Genomic DNA, 24,531 nt, shown 5'->3' on the forward strand with positions numbered 1-24,531 from the left:
AATGCAACCACTCCAATCAATATCTCTATCTATTTTAAAAATTAATTTTAATATTTTGGATGAATTAAGCTGTTTCTAAAGAGCAAAACAGCACAATGCCCCTAAATAAACCAGTAAAATAAATGATTGGGTAGCAGGCGGCTCATTGGGAAGCTTCTTTTTTGCATGGAAGGAGAGATTCCTTCCTTCAAATTAGAAGCAATTGTCTAAAATGTAGATTTATTGGAAGATATTTTCTGTGTTAACCCCTACATTCTAATTAGTTTTCCAATTGTAGGAAATATGGAAGGATTTTGTACTTCAGTCTAGGCTCCTTCAGTGCAAAATGCACTGAGTGAATGCTTAATTTCCAGTGATCTAATCCCTCATTTTACCCTAGTCTTACAATTGGGCTTTTGGATTAAAGAATTTGAATTTAGAGATTTGAATGCCAAGGGATATAAAGTTGTCTACCTAAACTTTGATGGCTCCACCCATCATCAAGCAGATATCATATTAGGTGGTGCTGCCTTTTTGAACTGAAAATGGAAGAAAAACCTCAAAGAAAAGCCATCACTCAAGAATAACAAAATCAACCAAATACTGAAAAACTGACAATTACTTAGATTAATAAAATGTTAAGGGTAACTGACAAAGGGCAGAAAGTAAAGCAATCATAAGTTTAACTACTGCATACAACTCCTACAAACAAACAGTATGTGGACAGACGTACTCTTCTACCAATTAAAAAAAAACACATGGAAGTTGGAATCCATGATGCTCTATTTATATAATTAAAACAAAGCATTAGACTTTTCCCTGTTACAAATAGGAGGTCCTGTGTATGTTATTTTACCAAAAGCACAAAGCTAAATAAGTTATTCTGGTGACACTAATCAAGGAATGGGGAATTAGAGAAAAAAACTACATTTTTGAGAAACATCTAATATATAGACAGATAATTCTAATTTAAATTATATTAAAATATACCAGTACTTATTCAAATTAAGGAGACACACATGAAAGCATGAAGATGAAAGCCTTACCTCACCATGGTTAAAATGATCCTCTCTGGACAAAAAAGAAAAATGACACATTTTATTTGTTCATAACACAGAACCATTACTATGTATTACAGAAATGCACTAGTTTCATTTATGAAATGCTCTGTTGATATGTCTATAAGGAATTAAATTAAGCTGGTAAATATATATCACCTTTTGAGCCACAGATTTCAAAGCTCTTTACAAGTTGGGTCAGTATCTTTGTCCCATATATATGGTTTGGCTTATCTCCAGTGCTGTAAATGCGCTTTAATATTTTAATTACTTCTATGAACAATGTTTACAGAAGATTAGCTATTTGGGCACAGAGCTAGAAGAGATTCCTAACAAAAAATAAGTACACAACATGTCCTATTATGTATTGTTAAACACCGTTTACTTATTTACCATACATATGGCTCCTTAGGAGGAAACTGTGTAAACAAAATATTGTTTTTACAGCAATTTCTGAAGCTTGTTGAGACCTTAAAAAGTGCTTCCAGAGAACCTTAACTTTGCTATTGAATTTGTTTCCATAAACTGATGCGTATATTCCTGTTGTTCTTGCAGGATAATTGTGAGAAAGCGATCTTGAATCTCATGAATTTCATATTTGTTAAAAATCTGATAAAGACCACATGACCTAAGGCAAACATAAAAAGTCCCAGTAATGCTCTACAGTAAAAAGAAGACAAAATGTATCAGTGTAGCTGAATGTGTAGAAGGAAGTGACAAAAATCTCATTGCCTAATTCACCAGTCAGATGTTAGTATCAAATACTGGTACCAAAATGGATTTAACGGAAAAGAGCACTTGGTTACAGAGGCAGATTATTCATCTTGGTTCTGGTTAAGAAGTCAATGATTCTTCTGGAGTGAAACACCAGACACTCAGTACTTTAAAAAGCACTCCAAAGTGTTTCAGCAAGACAACAAATAAAAAGGAGCTGATACTATCCTTTCTCAGCCCCATGTTGAATTTATCATCTATCTAGAGGAGAAAGTTTGAGTGCAAACACTGATAGAACAAACGTACTTATTTTGCAATCAGCAAGGGATTGTGTGTCAAGCAGCTCTCTAGCATGGGACGTTTGTACTTTTCGTTCTCTGACCCGGCTCTCAGAATAAAAAATGAGCAACATCTTCAGATCAAAGAATGGTCCTACCCTAAATGAAGACAGCTTAGGAAATACAATGAACATTTTATAGGTGCACTTCCTACAGCTTAAACTCAAAAATCTTGGGGTTTCTAACTTGAACATGATACCCCAGAAGGAAGGGAGGATGAAGAAGGTGTTTATATTCACTGCTTGTGCAAGAGGAAGGGAAGGGCAGAGGGGTAGAAATACTAGCTTAAGCTTATACAGCAAACAAAGAGAAACTATGGTAGTTTAACTTATCAATAAGCACAAATGCAAATAATATTTTGTGAATGGTACACAGTGAAGGGAAAACCAGTTCCATTTAGTGAAAAACAAATAGCTCTCCAAAAACCGGTCAATACACTATTTTGGATCTAAAGTATCTGGCATATATCAATTCAAATGAAAAGAAAAAGAATCTTAAAAATTTTTTGTAGAAAAATGAAAGTTAGATACCTTTAACCAGAGTTCTTTGAGATGGCTCTGCATATTCACACTTACTGATATTACACCGCCTACTGGTGCCTAATGGTAAAACCTTTTCCAAACAGTGTCCATTAGAGCAGTGACTCTCAACCTTTCCAGACTACTGTATCCCTTTTAGGAGTCTGATTTGTCTTGTGTGCCCCAAGTTTCACCCTACTTAAAAACTACTTGCTTACAAAATCAGACAAAAATACAAGTGTCATAGGTCACTAGTACTGAAAAATCGCCTACTTTCTCGTTTTTCTCACTGAATTACAAAATAAATCAATTGGAATATAAATATTATATTTACATTTCAGTGTATTGTTATAGTACATAGAGCAGTAGAAACAAATCATTATCTATATGAAATTTTAGTTTCTCCTGCTTTTTATGTAGCCAGTTGTAAAACTAGGCAAATATCTAGATGAGTTGATGAACTCCCTGGAAGAACTCTGCGTACCCCCAGGGGTACATGTACCTTTGTTTGAGGTCCACTGCATTAGAGTGCTCTCTTACCTCCTCCTACAACACTTTCCACTGTTCTGCTCAGTATCTCTGAACACATTCTGAAGCAAGGCCTTATAATGGGATGCAGCATCCCCTACAACCTCAGTTCCTTCTGTCACCAACTGAGGGAGAAAAAAGAGGGCTCTGATACAAAGCCACCTTGAATAACTCCAGTTACAAGTAACATTCATTTCTTCTTTGAGTGGTTATGCATATTTCTACTTACAGGATAGTTTGATAAGCAGTGCTGAAAATAATTCAGAGGAGGGAAAACAAGGTTACTTACCAGTAACTGTTGTTCTTCGAGATGTGTTGCTCATATCCATTCCAACAGAGGTGAGTGCATGCCACTGTGCATGGGTTCCCGGAACCTTTTCCCCCCCTAGCAAACCCCGTAGGGTCAGCTCTGGTGCCCCCTGGAGTCTCGCGCACATGCCGTGGTATATGAGGCCAACCCTACGGTCCCTCAGTCCCTTCTTTCTGCCAACTCCAACAGCGGGGATGGAGGGTGGGTTGTGGCATGGACATGAGCTACACATCTCGAAGTACAACAGTTACTGGTAAGTAACCTTGTTTTCTACTTCGAGTGATTGCTCATGTCCATTCCAATATAGATGATTAAAAAGCAATACCTTAGAGGTGGGTAGGAGTTACCGGTGAGCTGCCCTCAGCACAGCTCTGCTGAGACCCACGTCCTCTCTCGCCGCTGAATGATGGCGTAGTGGGACGTGCAGGTGTGTACCAACGACCAGGTGGTGACTCTACAGATGTCCTGCAGGGGCACTCTCTCCAGGAAGGCCGCCAAGGAGGCCTGAGCCCTGGTTGAGTGTGCTGTGATGACACCTGGAAGTGGCACATTCGCCTGCTCATAGCAGCACTTGATGCAAGAAGTGATCCACTCGGAGATGTGCTGGGTGGAGACAGATGATCCTTTCATCCAGTCCGTCACTGCGACAAAGAGCTGCGTCGATCTCCAGAACAGCTTTGTCCTCTCAATGTAGTAGGCCAGGGCTCATCTTACGTCTAGCAAATGCCATTTCCACTCCTCCTCCAAACTGTGTGGTTTGGGAAAAAACATGGGGAGAAAAATATCTTGGTTATAATAAAATTGGGAAACCACCTTGGGCAGGAAGGCTGGATGCGGCCTCAACTGCACCTTATCCTTAAAGAATACAGTATAAGGGGGCTCCGAGGCCAAGGCCCTAATCTCGGAGACCCTCCTAGCCGAGGTAATGGCCACCAGGAAGGCTACCTTCCATGAAAGGATGAGCAGAGGGCATGAAGCCATGGGCTCAAAGGGGGGGCCCCGTGAGTCTAGAGAGGACCAGGTTGAGATGCCAGGGAGGCACCGGGTCATGGACCTGCGGATAGAGCTTCTCCACCCCCTTGAGGAACCTGACTGATATGGGGTGGGAGAACAGGGATCTCCCCTCTAGCGGCTGATGGAAGGCTGAGAAGGCCGTCAGGAGGACCCTCAGGGAGGCCAGCGCCAGACTCTGGAACTTTAGCTGGAGCAGGTACTGCAGGATCGCCTGAATAGGAGAGAGAGGCTTGGCGGAATACCCCGGGCCTCCACCCAGCAGATAAACCGCTTCCACTTAGCCCGATACACGACCTGTGTTGAAGGTTTTCTGCTGCCAACCAGAACTGGTTGGACCTGCGCCAAGCAGGCTCTTTCTCCCTCTGTCAGCCACAGAGCCTCCGGGCCATGAGATGCAAGGAGTCCAGGTCTGGTATAGCAGACAACCACAGTCCTGGGAGAGAAGGTCATGCCATCTCGGGAGCTCCACGGGTGGGGCGATTGACATATCCAGCAGCATACTGAACCAATGCTGTCTCGGCCAGGCTGGGGCGATGAGTATCATGTCTGCCTTGTCCCTCTTGATTTTCAAGAGAACTTTGGGCAGGAGCAGAATGGATGGGAACGCGTACATGAGGGTCCCCGGTCATACAATGAGGAATGCGTCAGATATCGAGCCTGGCTTGCAACCCCGGAGCGAGCAGAACCTCAGGCACTTCTTGTTCCAGAACGACGCAAACAAGTCCAGTTGGGGAACACCCCACTTGCGGAAGATCAAAGTCACGACCTCTGGGTGCAACGACCAGTTGTGGCGGGGTAGAAACGACCTGCTGAGGCAATCCGCCTCGTCGTTCCTCACCCCCGGGAGGAGAGAGGCAGACAAGTGAAAGTCGTGTCTCACTGCAAAGTCCCACAGGCGGATGGGCCTCCTTGCAGAGGGCCGAGGAGCATGCTCCCCCGTTTGTTTATATAAAACATGGCTGTGGTGTTGTCCGTCAGCACCTGCACCACCCTACCTTTCAGGAATCTGAGGAACACCTTGCATGCTAGTCTGATGGCCCTGAGCTCTTTTATATTGATGTGCAGGTACCTCTTTTCCCCCATCCAGAGCCCCTGAGTGCCCAGGTTGGTGCTGATGTGGGCTCCCCACCCCAACCCGAGGCATCGGAGATCAGGGTGACCGACAGGGCCAGGTCTCTGAAAGGGACACCTCTCATCACTGCCCTGGGAGGCCGCCACCAGTTTAGGGAGGCCAGGACTGACGGGGGAACCGTGGCCACCCTGTTCAAGGGGTGTCTGCTCGGCACGTATGCCGAGGCAACCATGCCTGGAGCAGCCTGAGCTTCAGGCAAGCTAGCCTCACTACGTACGTGCAGGCTTCCATGTGGCCTAACAGCTGTAGGCAGTGCCTGGCTGTTGTCGTGGGGCACCAGTGCAGCTAGGCGATAATCGCCGTCATAGCCTCTAACCGAAGTTGCAGGAGGAAGGCTCTGGCCTGGGAGGCGTCCAGGGTGGCCCCAATGAATTCTATGCGCTGCACCGGGGTTAGTCTTGATTTCTGCTCGTTTATGAGCAGTCCCAGCCTGTTGCACGTGGCGCAGGTGAGGGATACACTGTCCTGCACGTGGGACCTGGACCTGCCCCTGATTAATTAGTCATCCAGGTAAGGGAAGATCTGCATGCCCCTGTGCCTTAGGTGGGCAGCCACTACCGCCATACATTTGGTCAACACCCTGGGGGCTGATGAGAGGCCAAAGGGCAGGGCCGTAAATTGGTAATGGGAACCAGCCACGGTGAAACAAAGGAAACACCTGTGGCTGGGGTGGATGGACACATGAAAGTATGCGTCCTTGAGGTCAAGGGCGGCATACAAGTCTCCTGGATCCAGAGTAGGGATAATGGAGGCTAGGGAGACCTGAGTCGTTTGATGTATTTGTTTAGATGACGCAGGTCTATTATGGGTCTCAGACCCCCCCTTCTCCTTGGGGATGAGGAAGTACCTGGAATAGAGTCCCTTCCCTTTCTCGTTTTGGGGGACCATTTCCACTGCCCCCACGTCGAGGAGGGTTACTACCTCCTGCAAGAGGAGTTGCTCGTGAGAGGGGCCCTTGAAGAGGGACAGAGGGGAAGGGTTGTTGGAGGGAGGGTGTGACGTGAATTGCAGGGCATAGCCCCTGAGAACTATCTTGAGGACCCAACGGTCCGATGTGATGCTCACCCATTTGGCGTAGAAGGGCCTTAATCTATCCCGGAAGGGGTGGGGAGGATCTAGGGAAATGGTAGGAGTGCCACCCTTGGGCGCACCATCAATATTGCCTGATCCTTTGGGGGGCCCCTGTTGGGAGGCTGGGGATGAGCTAGGGGGCCAGTTTCATCTTCCAAACCCCCTATTTCTGTCCCTGCCCCTATGGGGCTGAAAGGGCCTAGGCAGGGGCCTCGGTTACTGCTGTACCTGGGGCTGGGACTGCCGCTTAGAAGCCTGGGGCATATACAGGTCCAGGGAGCGAAGTGTGGTCCTTGAGTCTTTAAGGCCATGCAGCTTCGCATCAGTTTTATCAGAAAGCAGGCCCGACCCGTCAAAGGGGAGGTCCTGAATGGATTTCTGCACCTCCTGGGACAGCCCCGAGGTATTCTAAAATACAAGATATAGACACTCAGACAGGAGAATCAGATTTTCCCCTCATCCATGGCACAAATCTGGTCTATTTCAAATGGTAACACCTTCAGGTACACAGCTTTCTAGAGTTAAACAGAGCATTGACAAGAAACATAACTGCTCAAAAGTAGACAGAGTCCAAGTCCAATTTCCCAAGCCATCAGGTGAAGGGACAGTGGATCCAAATTGAGAATTCTGCCCTCTTGCTGAGACAGCAGATCTGCAGACAGCAGAAGGCGTACCACCAGAAGGCCCCACCAGATAGTTGAAAGAGACTGGTAAACCACTATGATGTAGACAAGCTGAGTCAATGAGAATTATCTTTGCCCCATCCCAATGTATCTTCCTCACTACCATCTAGATCAAAGGAAGGGGGAAAGCCTACAGAAGGCTAATTCTTCAGTACAGAAGGAAAGCCTCTGATATGGACTGATTGTTCCTGCCCACTCTGGAGCAGAAGAGAACACTTTGTTGAACCTCATTGCGAACAAATCCATGTCTGGGAGATCCCAACTGGAAAATATGTCCTGAATCAACTGATCCTTCATGGACCTTCATGCATTTGAGAATTGCCTCTGCTGAGATATTCTGCAATTACGTTGTTTTTTCTTGCCAAATGCAGAGCCACAGAATAAACACTGTGAAGAATGCACCAGTCTCATAATTTGATTGCCCCTGCACATATGAAAGCAGAATAAGCACCCAGTTTGTTGGTGTAATTCATAGTGGATGTATTATCTGTTACTACTTGCACAACCCTCCCGTGTAAGTCAGGGATGAATGATCTGAGGGCCAGATAGATGTGTCTCAACTCCAAAACAAGGTGCAAGCCTCTCTTCTGAGAAGTCCAGTGACTCTGAAGTGTAAAATGACTCAGATGCACCCACCAACCATTGTTTCAACATTCGAAGTTACCTTCATCGATGGTGAAAGGAGATTTATCTGGACACTCCGGAGAACAATACGACAATGAGTCCAGAATGTTTCAAGGCATGCTGACCAACATTTGAAGATTGTCCAGATTTGGTCTGTAGACTTGAAACATCCAGTGCTGCATAGGCCTCATTCTGAGACTTGGGAATTAAGTCACATAAGTAGTAGCTGCCATGAGACCCAGAAAGATTACTTTCTGAGACTGGCATTTTTTAATGTTTACAACTTATTTTGCTATTTTAAAAAATCTGCCCTCTCGTAGAAAAGCTCTCCCTGATACCGAGTCCAATATGGAGCCTATGTATAAAATCCTGAGGTAGAGAGATTTGACTTTTTGACACTGAGAAGAAGTCCCGGGTCTAAGAAAAAAGTGGTTGTAAAAGTGATGTGGCTTAACACAGCCTTGCGAACAGCAGCCTTCAGCAGCTAATCATCCAAATAGGGATAAACAAACTACCCTGCTTTTGCAATTGAGCTGCTACCACAGTGAGGCACTTGGTAAAAATTCTTGGTGCTGCAGACAGGCCAAATGACAGCACCCTATATTGAAAACATTCTACCACCACGAAATGAAGTTACTTTTGATGACTGTGTTGAATCAATTAATGAAAATACGCAATCGATATATCAACAGTCGCAAACAAATCCATGAAAGCAAAGGGATTATGGAGGCCAAAGTTAACACACGGAACCAAAATTTCCAAATATATTTGTTCAGTTCCTTAAATTTAAAATCCCCATCCTTTTTCAGCACCAGAAAGTACCTTGCATAAAACCACAGGTGTTTGGATACTTCCTTGACAGCCCCTATGAGAAATAGCTTCTACACTTTTGAAAGCAGAATAGCCTTGTGATCAGGTCCCCTGAAAAGGCAAAGGAAGGGGGGAATTGGAAAGGGTAGTTTGCTGAATTGAATGTCATAGGCCTTTTCTATAATTTCTAGGATCCATTTATCCAATGTAATAAGCCTCCATGTGTTGATAAAATGGGCTAGCTTGTCTCCAAACAAAGGAAGATCTAAAGATCTGTGGACTAGAACCAGTATCTGCAGAGCCTGGGATGACTTAGGTTCCCACGATGCACCAGAAGGGCGTGCAGAGCCATATCCAGGGAGCACTGTGGAGAGCAGGTGCCACCGGAAGTACCATCCAAAGGACCCAGAGTGACAGTACTCTGTGGTCCTTTGATTGGTCAAGCACACTATTTAACCTTGGGGAGCTGCAGGGGCCCAAAGAGGTTGTTTGGGTAACCACACAGATTTCTGGCCTACTGTGACTCCAGACTTCACCTTGTTTTCTAATCTCCAGTCCCCAATTCCAGCCTCTTAGTTATTGAGCCAAGCTCTAGCAATTCTGCTGACCCCTGCTCACTGACTACCACAGCCCAGCTGTGACCACTAGGCCAGACTGCCTATGCCTCAGTCTCTTGCAGAAGAGAAGGGTCCTGGGCCATTTGGTTCTTGATCCTCATATCAAATCTGTGGTCTAGTGTGAGACGACGACAACAAAGAGGCAACAGATTGCTTGGATTTAGGCTTTGATTTAAACAACCTCTTTCTATGCTGGCTCTGGAAAGACGTAGCCTGCAGGCAACAGGCTGATGTCTTCTTCTCCTCTCTATCAACAGGGGTGGAATGTGCCTGCTATGACCTTGACCTAATACTGGCAGCAGCCATCACCAGGAAATTAGATACAGTGTGCATAATGAAAACAGAAAAACCCCTTTGAGGGTATCTGACATAACTTTTCTGCCTTCTTAGACATAGGCTGACAAAAGGCAGAAGAGGACCAGTCTTCAGCAGGTTGAAGCGCACAATTCAGGATTGGTAAGGACATCCTATTCCTGTAAGTAGTCCCAATAATGTCAAACATCAGATGAGCTCTTTCCTCTACAGCAATAAAGGCAAATTCAAAGTTGACACCATGCAATCTACCAAATTATGAAACTGCAGAGTATTCTTGTGACTGTTAGTAATATCCTGAATAAACCTTATTGAATAAAGTTTAATACCTTTGGGCTCCATTTTATTAAAAATGCAATAATTTGTTGTCTGATTGTATGTAACTTGTTCTAGAGATGTGACTGATTTAAATCTTAAGAACTACAAAGAACTATCTGGGACAATGACTGTGAACTGTGTTTCCTCAGGAGGTACCTGGAAGGGCTTTCAAAGTTAAGTTCTGGGGAGGAAAACCCATTGTTTACTGACTACCTGCTCCAGACAAAATACCCCTGAACTGTATAAAGGATAGACTAAAAACTTTTAATGAGTAGGCTAGTTCTGAGCTGAGGCTGTTACGAACTTGTGACCACAGAAGAGACCCCTTCCACTTCATGAGGTTTTGAAGGATTGCTCCTGCCAGAGTCCATTTTAGAGCTGCTAATAAGCTTATTAGCACACATGTAAGTTTTTATTATTTTTAATGTTTTCTCTGTAATGCTTTTACCTAAGAATGTGTAAGTTTGCACAGATAGAGCTATATGGGTAGCTCAGCTGTGGGTAGTTACATTGTTCTCAGCTTCTGCGTAAGCAGATTTTTTACTGGGAACACCACCGTGAGGGCAGGGAACTGTTTAGCCTGGGAATATTGCATCAGAAGGGAGAGAGACATGAGTCTCCACCCATGAAAGGCAATGGGTATGGAGCTGGAGGCCTAGAGTGCATGTCTCCAGTTCAGTTGCTCTGAACTATGATGGTCCTCAAGAAGAGGAAGCAGCAGAAGCCACTCCCATCTGGTGGACATAGTTTGTGTCATAACTCCTCTTTCTGAACAGGAGTATGATCTCCTCTTCCTCAAACAGAGTATCAAGCACCACTGCCTGCGATGTAAATGGAACTGGATCTGAGAATTTCTTCACCGCCAGATCCTTTACAGATGAACATTAATCTCGGCAGCATCAGACACTACCAATTTGGTCGAATTAATGTACTTTCTTGACACACACACACACACACACACACACACACACGCATCATACATTTGAAAACGTATTATGTCTACTTTAAGATGAGGTATGATGTGGCGCTATCCAGTGATGCTGTTACCATAGAAACAGGGATAAACAATGACACCATCAACATGTTAAAATGACCACTTTTTTTGCATTTGTTTCTGTTAGTTATTTCAAGACATAAAATTGGATTTCTTTGTGATCGCAAAGCATTATAACAACAATCTAAAGAGTAAAATAAAATTTAAACTTGAAATGTAATAGTGCTAGGGATATTTCTAGTCAACATCATTATCATCTTGTTCCTCATCGTGATGTCCATCAAGAGTGCCTGGGTTACCACAGTCTTCATTGCTTTGGCATATACACAGTTCTGTGCAGGGAACATTGTTTGGACTACAGACAGTTGATTTTCTCAAGTACTTTTCCAGGGCAATTCAGTTCTGGACATGTTCTAGGTTTTTCAAATGCTACACACTGCATAAGAAACTCTGATTCCCTAGAGTGAGTAAGTGACTTCTCTTTTGCATGCTTCAGTGAGGTTTTTTGTGATGCTGGACTATCTGCAGACTGTTTTGAAATACCAGTCTACCCACTGAATATAAGGTATTCTTTCCATCAATGGTCTTTACATTAATCTCTAAATCATCAGCTCCTTCATGGATGAGCTTTCCTCACCAAGATGAAATGGTAAAATTCCATTTGGAATGAATTCACTTCCCTGGAGACTTTTTGCTTCAGTTTTTGCAGCACTAGTAATGAAATGCCTCAGCTCATCATAATTGATAAAGAATCCATAAAGTTGCAGAGTGCATAGTATTTAACAGTTCTAAAATTGAGAGGCACCTTCTTTGAATCCTTCATCTCAAAGAGGATATTCATTATTGGCTGAATTATATGCATCTTTATCTATCAACCAAAGAACAAACTCCTGCAGCAAATGGGGCACAAAAGTAGCTGACCTCTAAACTACAATTATCTGACTTGGATGACAGTCTGAGGCTTTCATTTTGGCTATTTCAGACTGAAGGATTGAAGTGGCATTATACAAAACCACTGGTTCATTTGAAAGTTGTTCATCAGGTTCACTCACCAGAAGAACATCCACAAAACATTTGGATGACTTCAATTCCTGCTTCAGATGACTTGCAGCTTGGATAGTATCAGCTAATGTTATTGCACAGCACAGAAAAATGGTAGACTTGACTTGTCCATGCCATGCATGGAATGAAATTGCAGAACAATAGTGTTTTTCTAATCTTGCCTATAATACGTTGCTGGAATAGTCTGCAGTTTCTACGTCTGTTGGAAGTAGAGCTTTATATCTTTGTAGAAGTTTGGGCAGAACAGCCTTCTTGTTGTACACAAGATTATTGTCTCTCTCTTCAATCAGCTGACAAAATGCAATATTATAAAGTTGCACTATTGTTGCAATGTAATTAGATGGTTCTGCTTTAAGATTCCTTTTTACTCATGTAGGAAGGAAAGCACATTGACTGAAAATGCACCCTTAATCAAGTTTCCACAGACTTCTGAGCAACGTCATCACTCCCTCTTTCAAGTGCTGCTTCCCTGTAGATTGGTTTCTTTCTCAAATGTGTCTTTCTTGGGTGTTTTTCTCAAGCAAACAGTGCCACAGGATCAATTATTGGAGGATGCGCTTGCTCTGGTGGTTACCGAAGCAGGTGAACATAACGCTCTCTGATCAGATTCAGAGTCTGTTTTCTTTCCTAGGTTCAATACAACTTCAACATGCGCCAAATTTGACTTGCTTGTGTATTTCTGAAAGCAACCTCTATGAGGGAATATTGGTGGCACATCATCTAAACTAGAAAACTCATCAAGTAGCCACCAGTACAATTCATCTCTCCTGGCTTCTGCTGCCAGCATCACAGAATTCTGTCTAGAACTGGTAGCTTTTGATAGTTTTGCATTCTTTTGAGTTTCTTGACAAATGACATTTTTCAGAGCTTGTGGAGATTGTTTCTCTCTCTGATGAAAGCTTTAAGGGAGTTTTATCCTCCATGTTTTCATATACTGTAATTTCCCTGTACAGATAAAATTCTAAAAGTATATTGTTAGCATTATCACCGCCGCCACTATTGCAAAATATTGATATTTACCATTTTTGCCACATGCTAAACAGCTTCAACATTTCTGGGAAAGATAATTGCCCATGCAAAACGAGTAAAAACCTTTTAATATAATGTCATTTGGTAGCTTTGACAAACAACCACCACATTAAGGTGCTGAAATTAACTTAAACAGTAAAAACTGTAGTCATGTTGCGGTGTCTCTGGAACTGTGCAAAAAATGACTTTCATTTTGGTACAGTTGTTTCACCTCATCTACAGGCTGATAACACTACTTGACAGCTCCACATAATAACTCATCTAAATGTGCATAAAATAAGCTTTCAAATGATCTATGGCTTGGGTGTGCACAAAGTGGGTACATTAAACTCCAAAATATAGCCCTTTCTGGAGAATTGATGCACAACTACTCTCCATCAATATGGAGGATAACTGAAAAATTCCTCTGGTGGCCTCTAGTAAAGCCATGAACCCCAGGAATGCCAGTATCCCAGCAACTGGGATTCAGATCCAGCCTTGCATTCATGACAGAATGCACCAGAGACAACAATGGAATTGGAGGGAGGCCAGAAACAAATGGAGAGAAATATCTTTGTGGGATTTTGTAGGAGTCTTAGAAGGAAGAGCTATAAATAGTCAGGAGAAAGTCTGACAATCTCTCTGCTCTTCTCCTTTAGTCAGGTGAAGACGATACAGATCTCAGAACCAGTGAAGCTTGTCTGTTCTAAATAGCCTCTAGTTTTTCACTCTGATCTGAGAAACAACCAGAACTGGTACGGTGCACATCAGCTACCACAATCACAGTATTCTCCAGAATTGAAAATGGATCTGGAACCAAGGCCAGACCCAAAGACCTAGATGGGACTAATCTGACACAATTCTCAAATCCATCCATTTGGCTCCCAAAGCTGAGACCAGAACAGACTTTGATCTTGGCGTCACAGAGACTCCGTTGGAATCGAACAGATCCAATAAATTTGAGGCACAGAATCCAGCACTAGTAACAGTGTATGTCTTATCCCTAGATCTCTTCCACTTCAGAACCAAGACAGCCAGAATTGATAGCATGGTCCCTGGTTCCAACACAGGTGGCTTTGAAGGCCTGACTGCTGAAGCAGTGGGAAACAAAGCCAGACCCAACACTGGGTCTGACTTCCTGGAATTCTTCAACTGCTTTGATGGAAGTCACAAGAGCTGAAAATGGCCTCTTAGACCTTGGAGCCAATAAATGTTTGGAGCCAGAGGGTTTAGCTGCAAGGGCTTCAGAGAAGCACCTGCAATCTAGTCTGACTCTCTTGGCAAGTTTGGGATGTAAAAGTCTGGCAGATGGAAAACCAAGAAGGAGTATGGCACTCTCCCAGACACCTAAACGTTTGATGCTGGGAAAATAGCTGGGCACAAAGCACACCTCCTGAATCCTGATTTCGTCCTCTTCAGTTCCACCATAGCCTGGAACCAAGATACTAAAAATTAACTACTTACCTATACACATTACTAAACAACTAATAATAAAAACACTCAAGGAGAAAAACACCGCATCCAAAGGGACCGGAATGGTACACTTCCATCTAGAACATGGTTGGAAGGAACTGAGGCGGTAGAGGGCACTGTGCATCCTTATATGGGCTCACCCTCAGAACGTTCAGAGATGCATGGGGGAAGGCGAGGTTGGATGGCTACTCTAACGGACACTGCTGTGAGAATGTTCTACCGTCAGACACCACTAGGTGGCACAATACCTGTAAGAGGGAATATGCAGAGCCACTTGAAGAACATTAAGTTTAACATCTGAAACGCAATACTTACCTTTCACAGAGGTCTTTCTGAGATAAAACCCACACAATATATTTAACTGCCTGTGAACAGAATGAAAGTTAACAAAAGTATGGACAAATTAGCATCTTTCTTAAGCATTTCTAAACATTTTAAAATTCCAAAATTAATTTTAAGAGGGCTTAAAGCTAAACTATTAGTAAAGGCAATTTTCATTCAATATATTTTAAATGCACATGCCAAAAAAGAATTCTTATTAGACAAGCAGCCTGCATTTAGCATGTCTGTTCTTGAGTAGATTAAACAGCAATGTTTTACATATAACACAATATATGATAACAAAAACAATTAGTTAAATACTCTTGTCAAATACTCTGTCAATCAGGTACAGAACAGATGCAAAGTTAAACTACAGTATATTATTAATAAAAAATTCATTTTAAATAGGTTAGAATAAAAATATTCAAGTTGAAAAGGGCAATTAAGAATAACTCTGGCCCCACCCAACTTTAAAGGTCCTACATGCCTCAAAAATAAAGGGGGTAGGTAGGACAGGGCAAATTAGTCCTAAACGTATCTTACATTAAACGTTTAAAACTAGCCACTAATTTTAAAATGGGTGTTTTTACAGCATGATTTTTATAAGGCAAAATAGTAGTTTTTGCTTTGACTTCAGCTGGTGCAGGACTGGGTCAGTGGACTAGATCTTACAGAAAAAAGTACAGCATTTCTTCCAAAAAAAGTTTGGCTATCAGTTCTACTCTAATTTATCTAGCACTTCCTCATTTCAACATATCTATTGCCCTCCTAAGTACACCACCAAAAGATGAAATAGGTAAGTCACTAAATAAATCACTTACCTTCATGGCAATTACCCCAAAAACCACAAGAACAACTGGAAGTAATAGTGTCTTCGTGTATCTTAATAGAGTCTGAAATGCAAAGAAACTTTTATTTGCTTCAAATTCAGTTTTATTTATTATTGTTCTCACTTTATATTTGAAATATTTTCCCTGGGTGTAGATGTACATTTCAATATATAGCAAAAACAAGGTGAGATGAAAGGAGATTCAGGACATCAGGCCTCATCCAGCTATCTAATTGGTAGCCATAATATTGATGCAGCATTTATAAAATTTATCCTTACTTAAACATAGGGGGATTACCATTAAACATTACATACATTCTTTTCAATTTGCACTTTACAATCGTTTTTAGAATCTTTTTGGAGACTTCAATCTTATCTCCAGCTTATTTTCTTTAGTTATCTATCTGTCATAAGGTTCAAACTAAATTGTGGTCATCTCAAACACTCACCAATTTATTTTTAATATTCATAATTTATGATTGCTCCAAGACAAGTTTACTGGTCCTAAAAGCATTTTTACTCATTCAGCCAAAGTCATTTTCTGTGCAGACAAATCACAAGGCATTATACCTTAAGGCAAGGGTGTCAAACTCATTTCCTATGGCGGGCCAGATTTGAATTAAATGTACTTCAAGTGGGCCATACATACCATAAATCAATTTTTTTAAAATTAAAATTACTGTATTATATTGTACTGTATTATAATAAAGTTTGACAAATTTCATTATATATAAATCAAACCTAATTTTCTTCTTGGCATTTCTGCCAAGAATGAGCAATAACACAACTCTTCTGAAGAAAAGAAATTAGAATAGGAATTTGAAGAACCATTAAACTGAACATTTGTTTACAATATGTGTGAGGTCACTCGTTTTACTAGGGAAATCAGGAAGCAGGTCCTATTTTTCAGGACCTATAGGAATATAAATGACCAATTAAAACAAGTTATTTGTTCCTTTTTTGGAATTTCAAAGATCTCTTCCCCTACCTTTATCAACTTTACCTTCCCCACTGGGATTGTTTGTTTTTAATCTTGTGAAGGCATCAAACAGATCTATAGAACAGTGAGTAAAATGTTGAACAGGTTTAAATATCTAGCAACTGCTTACCGAGTGCTGTGTCTCGTGCACACAGTGCTCCATGCGCTGTCGCCAGAGTACACAGATCTCGTGGCAGCGCGCTGCCGCTGCGAGATCTCGCAGCCTTACCCTCTGGCGGCAGTGTGCTGCTGCCGCCAGCGAGTACAACACCACAAGAGGTCATGGCAATGCGTGCTGCCGCCAGGGTCAGGACCAAAAAGGTTGGTGGGTTGGACCTGGCGCGGGTCGGATGTTTGACACCCCTGCCTTAAAGTATGGGTGTCATCTGCTTTTTGTCCCACGAACATTTTTGTTATGCATGTCTAATTACATAAAACAAGTGGTTTCACAAAATTTAAAGTATTTATCTTTACACCAGTACTTACTCTTTTATCCAAAGCTAGCTCTTTCAAGTCTGAAATCATACTGTTCCTATTTGTACCTTCATGAAAATCTACAAAGAAGTTAAGTGGACTTAAAAACAAACAAACAAAAACAAAAACTCTTTCATTGGGCTCTGTCACTCCTTTTGAATGTAGAAACAAAATGACAGCAAATAGCTCTCAGATTTGTTGATAAAAGCAATCATAGTTGAGGTTAATAAGTTAATAAGTTACCTTTTTTTCCATGAAGTCAAACTCTATAGCACAGGTGTACAATAAAGTATCAAAATCCTTGTAGCCAATAAATTTTGATTTTAGCAGGTTACTTATATGAGCCTGGTAGAAAATATAAAGTAAAAAAAAAAAAAAAAAAAAAAAAAAAAAAAAAAAAAAAAAAAAATCAGTAAATGTGAAATTGACCTCATAATGCTGTAACAAAGTTCTTTTTTCATAACCAAACATCTTCCTATTTAGTTCAACAAAAACCCTTTATTTATAGTATAACTGTAAATGCATCAAGACATTATTTGGATAGATTAAAGGAGATTTTCAGGTACAAAATTCTTAGATTTGCGAAAATACATACAGCAGAAGATTACAAGAAAAAAGTTGGTTACCAAAAAAGTGTGGTTCATCAAGAGCCTTTGCTTTGCATATTCATATTTAGGGGATGCATGCTCCCTATCTTCTATCCCCATCTCATACCAGTGAACTTTAGGAACATCTTGGAATACATTTCATGTTGGGGCTATACATGTATTTTCTGCAGCATGAAACATTAAGAGCAACGTTTATAAGTGAATCATGCAGCCCCAGCCACCTCAGAGTCCTTAGGAGCTGAACTTGAACTCTAAGGAAGGTGAGAAGGGGAGTTAGTACAATATGCAGCAGCTATACAATCTATCACAAGAACCACATTCCAATGGTAAATAACCTTTTTTTGAGGTGGCCTCTAACACACGTGGGTTAAATAGGAGAGTCTACTTAGCACTATAACCCCCAGGAAGGTGGACTGAAGTCCTCTAGTTAAACAAAGATTTCAGAACTCAAAGTGAGCATAATACAAAAATAAAGAATAAAGACCTTGATCAAATGGAGATGAACAGTTAGTAAAAACATCTCCTATATGGTTGGATGGCATCCAGAATAGACATATAGTTTCCATTAAGTGAATGCTATGACTGAAGACATAGCAACGAATGCTAATAGTAAAAACTTTTTGCCCTTGGGTAAAACTAATTAAGGTAAGAATAGTTCCCTTATTGGCATGCACTGGAAATCATAATACCCTGGAGTGATAATCCATAGGGAATGAGGGAGAAGCAATTTTGAAATTCCTCTCCCACTTCTGCACAAGTAATCCTAGAAATCCCATAACAATACAATACCAAATAAAGGCAACATTATATAATAAAGTATAATATAGCCAAAACTTAAATATGTTCAGAACATTTTTAAGGGCTTTGGAAACAATTATCTTAAGCAAAATTTCAACATTATTTTTGAAGATATAGATAAATCTTTTTTGTATGGTTAACAATTTCTTCTAGCTCAGGATGACATTTGCCACTTATGTTGATTATTTTAAATTATTGTTTTATTACAACATCCTTTTTTCCTTCAATGCTTCTGACAAAAAGGTGCCAAATAGATAAAATATAACTCGGTTTAAATTCCTTTTTCATACAAAACCCCTTAATGATAAAGTAGGAGGGCAGGACAATGTAATCTAAATGTAGAATTTATTTATTCAGTGTTTCCCATGGTTTCCCATAAAGCATTAATAGGTCTTTAAAAATAAATTACTAAACTTTTTTAAACTCCAAAGACAGTTTTACTAAGTTATTTCCCATGTGTCTAAGTTCTACTTAGTATAGTTCTAGATCAATGGTGGTCAGTTAAGAGCTGAGCAAAGTTTAACTTTTCCATGATAACTCAATGTCTTGGAACATTACATTGGTTTGCCAAAAAGAAACAACATTCATTTATTGGCTTGCTTTAACTTTTAGGTCCATTTCATTTTGGAAGAAAGGAAAATGGAATAATAAATTAGCTATCATCTTCAGTATTGTGCAGTTTAAATATTTTATTTCTCAGAGAAGAAAAAACTTAAAGCGATTAAATAAGATATGAAGCAATACAGCAATATAACCTTCTGAACACAAACCTTTAACAATGACTAACATTTAAAAAAGCAGCACTTACATCATCAGCTACTCCAAATATTAGAGAAGTCAAGTATTTCAAGGTGATTGTCCCAAATAACCAAGCAAATCCTTCAATGACCTACAAAATGAAGCATACAATTCAGACTGAAGAAGGAGAACAGAAGAAAAAAGCATGCTGAATATGTGCAGTTAGTGGAAAAAGTTCTCTCATGTTAGGAAAGTGTCAAGAATAAAGGAACAGACAGTCACAAGAAGTGTGTGATTTGTAACTCGAGGTATACTCCAATAATTAGAGAACACAGTAGTGATATTAAATGTTTTGCCCCTGAGACTGAAAGACCTATTACTAATTTATGTACATTGTTCCAAACATTAGTTAATACTCCCTCTCTTCTCCTAATGCTTTGAAACACTATCACAGCAAGTGTGCAGTCAACAGAAATGAAATTTCCAGAACCTTATTTTTAGCTACTAACTTTTTATAAATCATTAATATAATGATTAACAGCATAAGTATTAAAAGAGGATGAATGCTATACAAGCTAATGGAAAAATGCAGAATTGAGGCAGAGAAGCCACAAGTTGAGGCATACATATTGTAATTTTAAAAATTGATATATAACCCATTTTGTTCATATTTTCTGCAATAGTTCAGTTAATCTAATGTAGTTAGCATGTCTTTCCATTTCTCTTAATTCTTTTATTTTTGCCAGCCACTTTTCTAGAGATGGTATATCTTTTTTCACCCAAAGGATTAAATACTTTTATTGACTGCCATCATAAGAAATTAAAGAGATTTGTTTAATTTCCACAAATTGGGACATTTTCCTAATCTCAAAGTAATAGGAATTTGCATAAATTATTTTTTTATCTAACCAGCATCATTTAAATTCAGGACTGTCTAAGATATGCAAATGATCCCCTATACCAGTGGTTCTTAACCTTTCCAAACTACTGTACCCCTGAAGCCTGAGTCCCACCCCCACAGGGCTGAGGCATGTAACTTAGTTTCATGGCGCCCCTGTGGCTCCAGGCAATTGCCTTTCTTGCCACCCCCAATACCAGCTCTGCACTTGCGACCCCTCTAAAACCCCAGGTTAAGAAACACTGCCCTATACCATGGCATCCCCTCCAGAATTGTACCATGTGTATTTTATTTTGCAATGCTGGTGGGAGACAATATTTAATCATACTTTTCAACTGGTATTCTGTCCATGATGGTGAACTTGTATCAATATTATATTCCTTCAGTCCTCTGGAGAAATTTTCTGTTCATATCAGTTTCTCAATCTAAATTCACACTGTCAATATTACCTTTAAGTTCTAAAGTAAGAGTGCATACAATTTGCTCTTTTAATCAGATATTGGATTATTTTGCAATTTCCTTCCATAGTTCTGTCTTGGGGATAAATCTAGTGTAAGTGATCCAATTCTTATCATTTTGTAAATACTGTAACTAAACAGAAAATTCCTGTATTTTTAACTTCTATTAACTCTTGCAGTGTGAAAGATTTTAGTTCAGTTTTGTCAAATTACTTCTAAATTTTTTTTTGTCCTCCTGAGATATTAGTCAATTCTGAAATATTGATATTCAAAATACTACTTGAAACTGAGTTCTTGTATATTCACTGCATTAGAAATACATAGATAATTTCCTGATTTGGCTGACATAAGTGATATTTCAATAGAATTTATCAGAAAAGAACTATCAATCCTTACCCATAAACTGACTTCTCTTCTACCCATTTTCAGCAATTTTGGACTCAATTCAAGAATACCCTAAAATAATAACAAATTTATTCACTTATTTCCAATCACATATTCCAATCACATATTCCAGTAACACATGAAAAAACAAGGTATTTTTCCTGAAGAATTTGACATGTCACCACATGAACATTCTTAAAAATTATAGCTGAAACCCATGTACTCTGTCAACCGTATGATTGAATATCATGTAATAAATCACTTACTGTAATTTCATGATGATCAGACAGACTAAAGAACTGATACTCTTATTATTGCAGTTCTTTTGCATTAAGTTAGAACAACTCTTCTGTCTGCTGGGTGAGATTGTACTTTATATAGTTTCAAGCTTTCTTTAAAAAAACATCAAAGGCAATATAAGCACACAAAGCTTGGCTGTTTTCACCAGCAACAAGAAACTTCGAAGTGAAGAATAATTACTAATTCCAGCATAAATGATGTACACAAAGAATCCACAAGGGAAGATGGAGTACAATGGAAGAAAAACACTAAACACAGAATCACTAAGTTTTCCTGCATTTTGTTGCTAAGTTACAGAATCACTATACATTTTCTTCTTGTGTGCTCTCTTCACCATCTTATGATAGCAAGAACACATACAATCATTGAATGTTACAAATAATAAAAATCACAAATGGGGTATGAGCTGAAGAGCTGTAAGAAGCCTACTCTGTACCAGACTAATAGCTACATGACATGGAAATTTCATTACAAATGGTGAAACTAAAGAAAGTCTCTTAGTAACTAAGGACATTTGAACTTCTAGCTAATGAGGGAGTCAGGAGCGTGGTTCAGCGTCCCTGTACTATGTTATTTCTCAGAAAAGATTTAAGAGACAATGTTAAAATAAAATGACTGAGGCATTGGGCTACTCTCCAGGCTTCCAGCATGGAATGTCAAGAGAGACTGAAGTGGAAATGGGCTCTCTTTAGTGTCCTCATACTAGCCTTGTCTGATAATCCTTTTGTCTTCTTTCTTCCTGGCTAAGTCTTTTTCTGTTGAAAATAGGGGGTAAGGAAAGACACCAGATGACAAATCTTTAATAGTTTAATAATGCCTGTAGTGTGGTCCTGGATGAGTGGACTTTCTCGGACTGTTTTCATAACAATTTATAATTTCTGATTATTGTTGCTTATGTTAATAGTCATTCTGTACTGTATTAATTGCAGTTTTGGAAAAAGCATACCTGTTTTAAGATTGATTCTTTATTATTTTTATACTGCTTAAACTTCAAACAGAAATTTACTTAAGCCACAGCTTTCCTTTTAAAGTCCAATCAGTTAATCATGTATAGTTTGTGTCAGATGTTTTACAAAATTTGCCAGCATATAAATAACTTTTAGTACACTAACGTGAGTGTTTTTAGCTTTACACATGAAAAAGTGTAAGTCCATGTTCAGTTTCTCTCGTGTCAAAGCTTTGACATGTCACCATTTTGTTGTTAATAAGAAGTAATTAAAGTCACTTCTCCATTTCCTAAACATCAGCCAAGATTAACGTTATCAATCTCATTGAAGTATAATCTTTTCTAACTATTTTGGAAAGTTGTAATTTTACATTTAATACACCAGTCCACAGACAATAATGCAAAAGTATGTTCCTAGGCATCTCAAATGAATTATCTTCCAAAACTTACCCAGATAACTGCTAAAGAGGCAGCATAATAGGAAGTCAATAACATTGAGTTGCCAAACATCAAAATGAAACACAGTGCAAGAGATGCCTGAAATAAGAAAATACAAAACATGTCCCAATATCTAAACCATCAAGTAACTCTCTTAAATACAACATATAGTATAAACAAAATAGATAACTGACAGCAATGCCATAGTTTTCTTTAAATATATCAATATCTACATACTATGCAGCAACTCTCTATCCTAAAGACCCAGCTTAAAGAACTGTATTGAGAAAGATTAGTTATAAAGATTTAAAATGATGGCAATGTAGCAAATGTGAACTACTATGATGATGTAAGTAACTTAAATCAATAGTCTTCACAGACTAAAAGATTTAATCACAGAATCTATTTCAGCCTCTATGCTATTCTTTCATTTTTCAAAAAGATATTCCTGATGTTCTATTCATTCTTTCAAGTTATTTTACTAAATTACTTATATAGGCGGATAGTCAGACTCCCAGAATCCTGGGGACAAAGTAGTTCTGAAACCCTGAGGGGGAAAGAAGAAGGTTACTCACCTTGTGCAATAACTGGAGTTCTTTGCATGTTCTGATGCATGTCCCTGTGTGTGCTCCACTTCAGATGTGCATGCTCCCTGCGCCTTTGATCAGAAATTTTTGGGAGCAGTGCCCGTTCGGCCTGCAAATGCACACTACACATTTTTATGCCCTGAAAAGAGGCTGTATAGCAATGCGCCAGCGAACCGTCCTCAATTCCTTCTGTACTGCAAAGACCCACAGAGGAAACTCCAAAGCAAAGTGGAAGAAGGGCAGGTAGTGGAGCTCCCAAATGGACACACAGCTTGAATAACTCCAGTTACTGCACAAGGTGAGTAACCTCTCCTTTGAGTAGTGTATCTGTGGGTGCTCTACTTCAAGTGACTCCTTAGCTCAAGGAGACAGGGAGTTCAAATCAGAGTCCAACGCTGAAGAGAGAACTACGTTGTCTACTGCAGCATCCAATCTAGCAGCATGAACCAAAGCATAACAGAATAAAAAAGTATGCACTAAACTCTATGTTGCAGCTTTGCAGATCTCAGCAACTGGAACATCCTTGAGTAGGCTACAGTAGACTGCAATTTAGTAGAACATGCAGTCACTTACAGGGGAGTTTGAGCATCAGCCAAGCCATAACAGGCAATAATACATCCAGAGGATCTTTGTGGAGATAATGGATTCCCTAGACCTATCTGCAATAGAAACAAAATGTCTAGAAGATTTCCTGCATGTTCTGGTTCTGTTCAAATAAAAGGCCAATGCCCTCTCAACATTTAGCATGTGGAAGGTAGCTTCCTGCATAGACTGGAGAGATGACTGGACAGGTGAAAGATGACAGTGGTTACAACAAAGATGATATATTCTCCATTTCTGGAGGTAAGTGAGTTTTGTATTTCTTCCTGCTATGTAACAGCACATATTGTACTCCCAATGAAAGGATGCCTCTAGTCTTGAGAACCACTGAGTCATAAAAAGAACAATTTATTTATTAGCAAGACATTTGGAAAATATCCACCTCTAAGACAGACACAAATGTTGGTCTACCAAACGTGACTATATTCTTTTAAAAGCTATCGTATTTTTCTTTTTTTCTAACACACAAAAGGTAATGGCAAATAATCATCAGTGTTCTGTTTTAAAAAGACATTTTCGTGCATCTCAGAGTCTACATGGGGACAGGGTTCTATTCCCCTCCCCCTCTTCACTCTTAGCCTTACACTCAATTCTTTACACTCACTATACA

At 40.0% G+C, this 24,531-nt stretch overlaps 1 protein-coding gene across 2 annotated transcripts in view; it reads right to left on the reverse strand.

Annotated features, from left to right (window-relative positions):
- Positions 1-24,531, reverse strand: part of TBX20 (T-box transcription factor 20) — a 195,526-nt gene that overhangs the window by 19,760 nt on the left and 151,235 nt on the right. For both annotated transcript variants that reach the window (XM_067562505.1, XM_067562503.1), the window contains 7 exons: positions 22,747-22,833; positions 21,063-21,122; positions 19,381-19,461; positions 17,410-17,511; positions 15,706-15,777; positions 14,879-14,928; positions 1,026-1,050 (listed from right to left, as the gene is read on the reverse strand). In XM_067562505.1, the coding sequence (XP_067418606.1) occupies positions 1,026-1,050; positions 14,879-14,928; positions 15,706-15,777; positions 17,410-17,511; positions 19,381-19,461; positions 21,063-21,122; positions 22,747-22,833 (477 nt within the window). The remainder of the gene's footprint in view (positions 1-1,025; positions 1,051-14,878; positions 14,929-15,705; positions 15,778-17,409; positions 17,512-19,380; positions 19,462-21,062; positions 21,123-22,746; positions 22,834-24,531) is intronic.

This window comes from Emydura macquarii, unplaced genomic scaffold, assembly GCF_026122565.2.
Source record: "Emydura macquarii macquarii isolate MOO-44397 ecotype Brisbane River unplaced genomic scaffold, CSIRO-AGI_Emac_v2 contig_2432, whole genome shotgun sequence".
NCBI lineage: Eukaryota > Metazoa > Chordata > Testudines > Chelidae > Emydura > Emydura macquarii.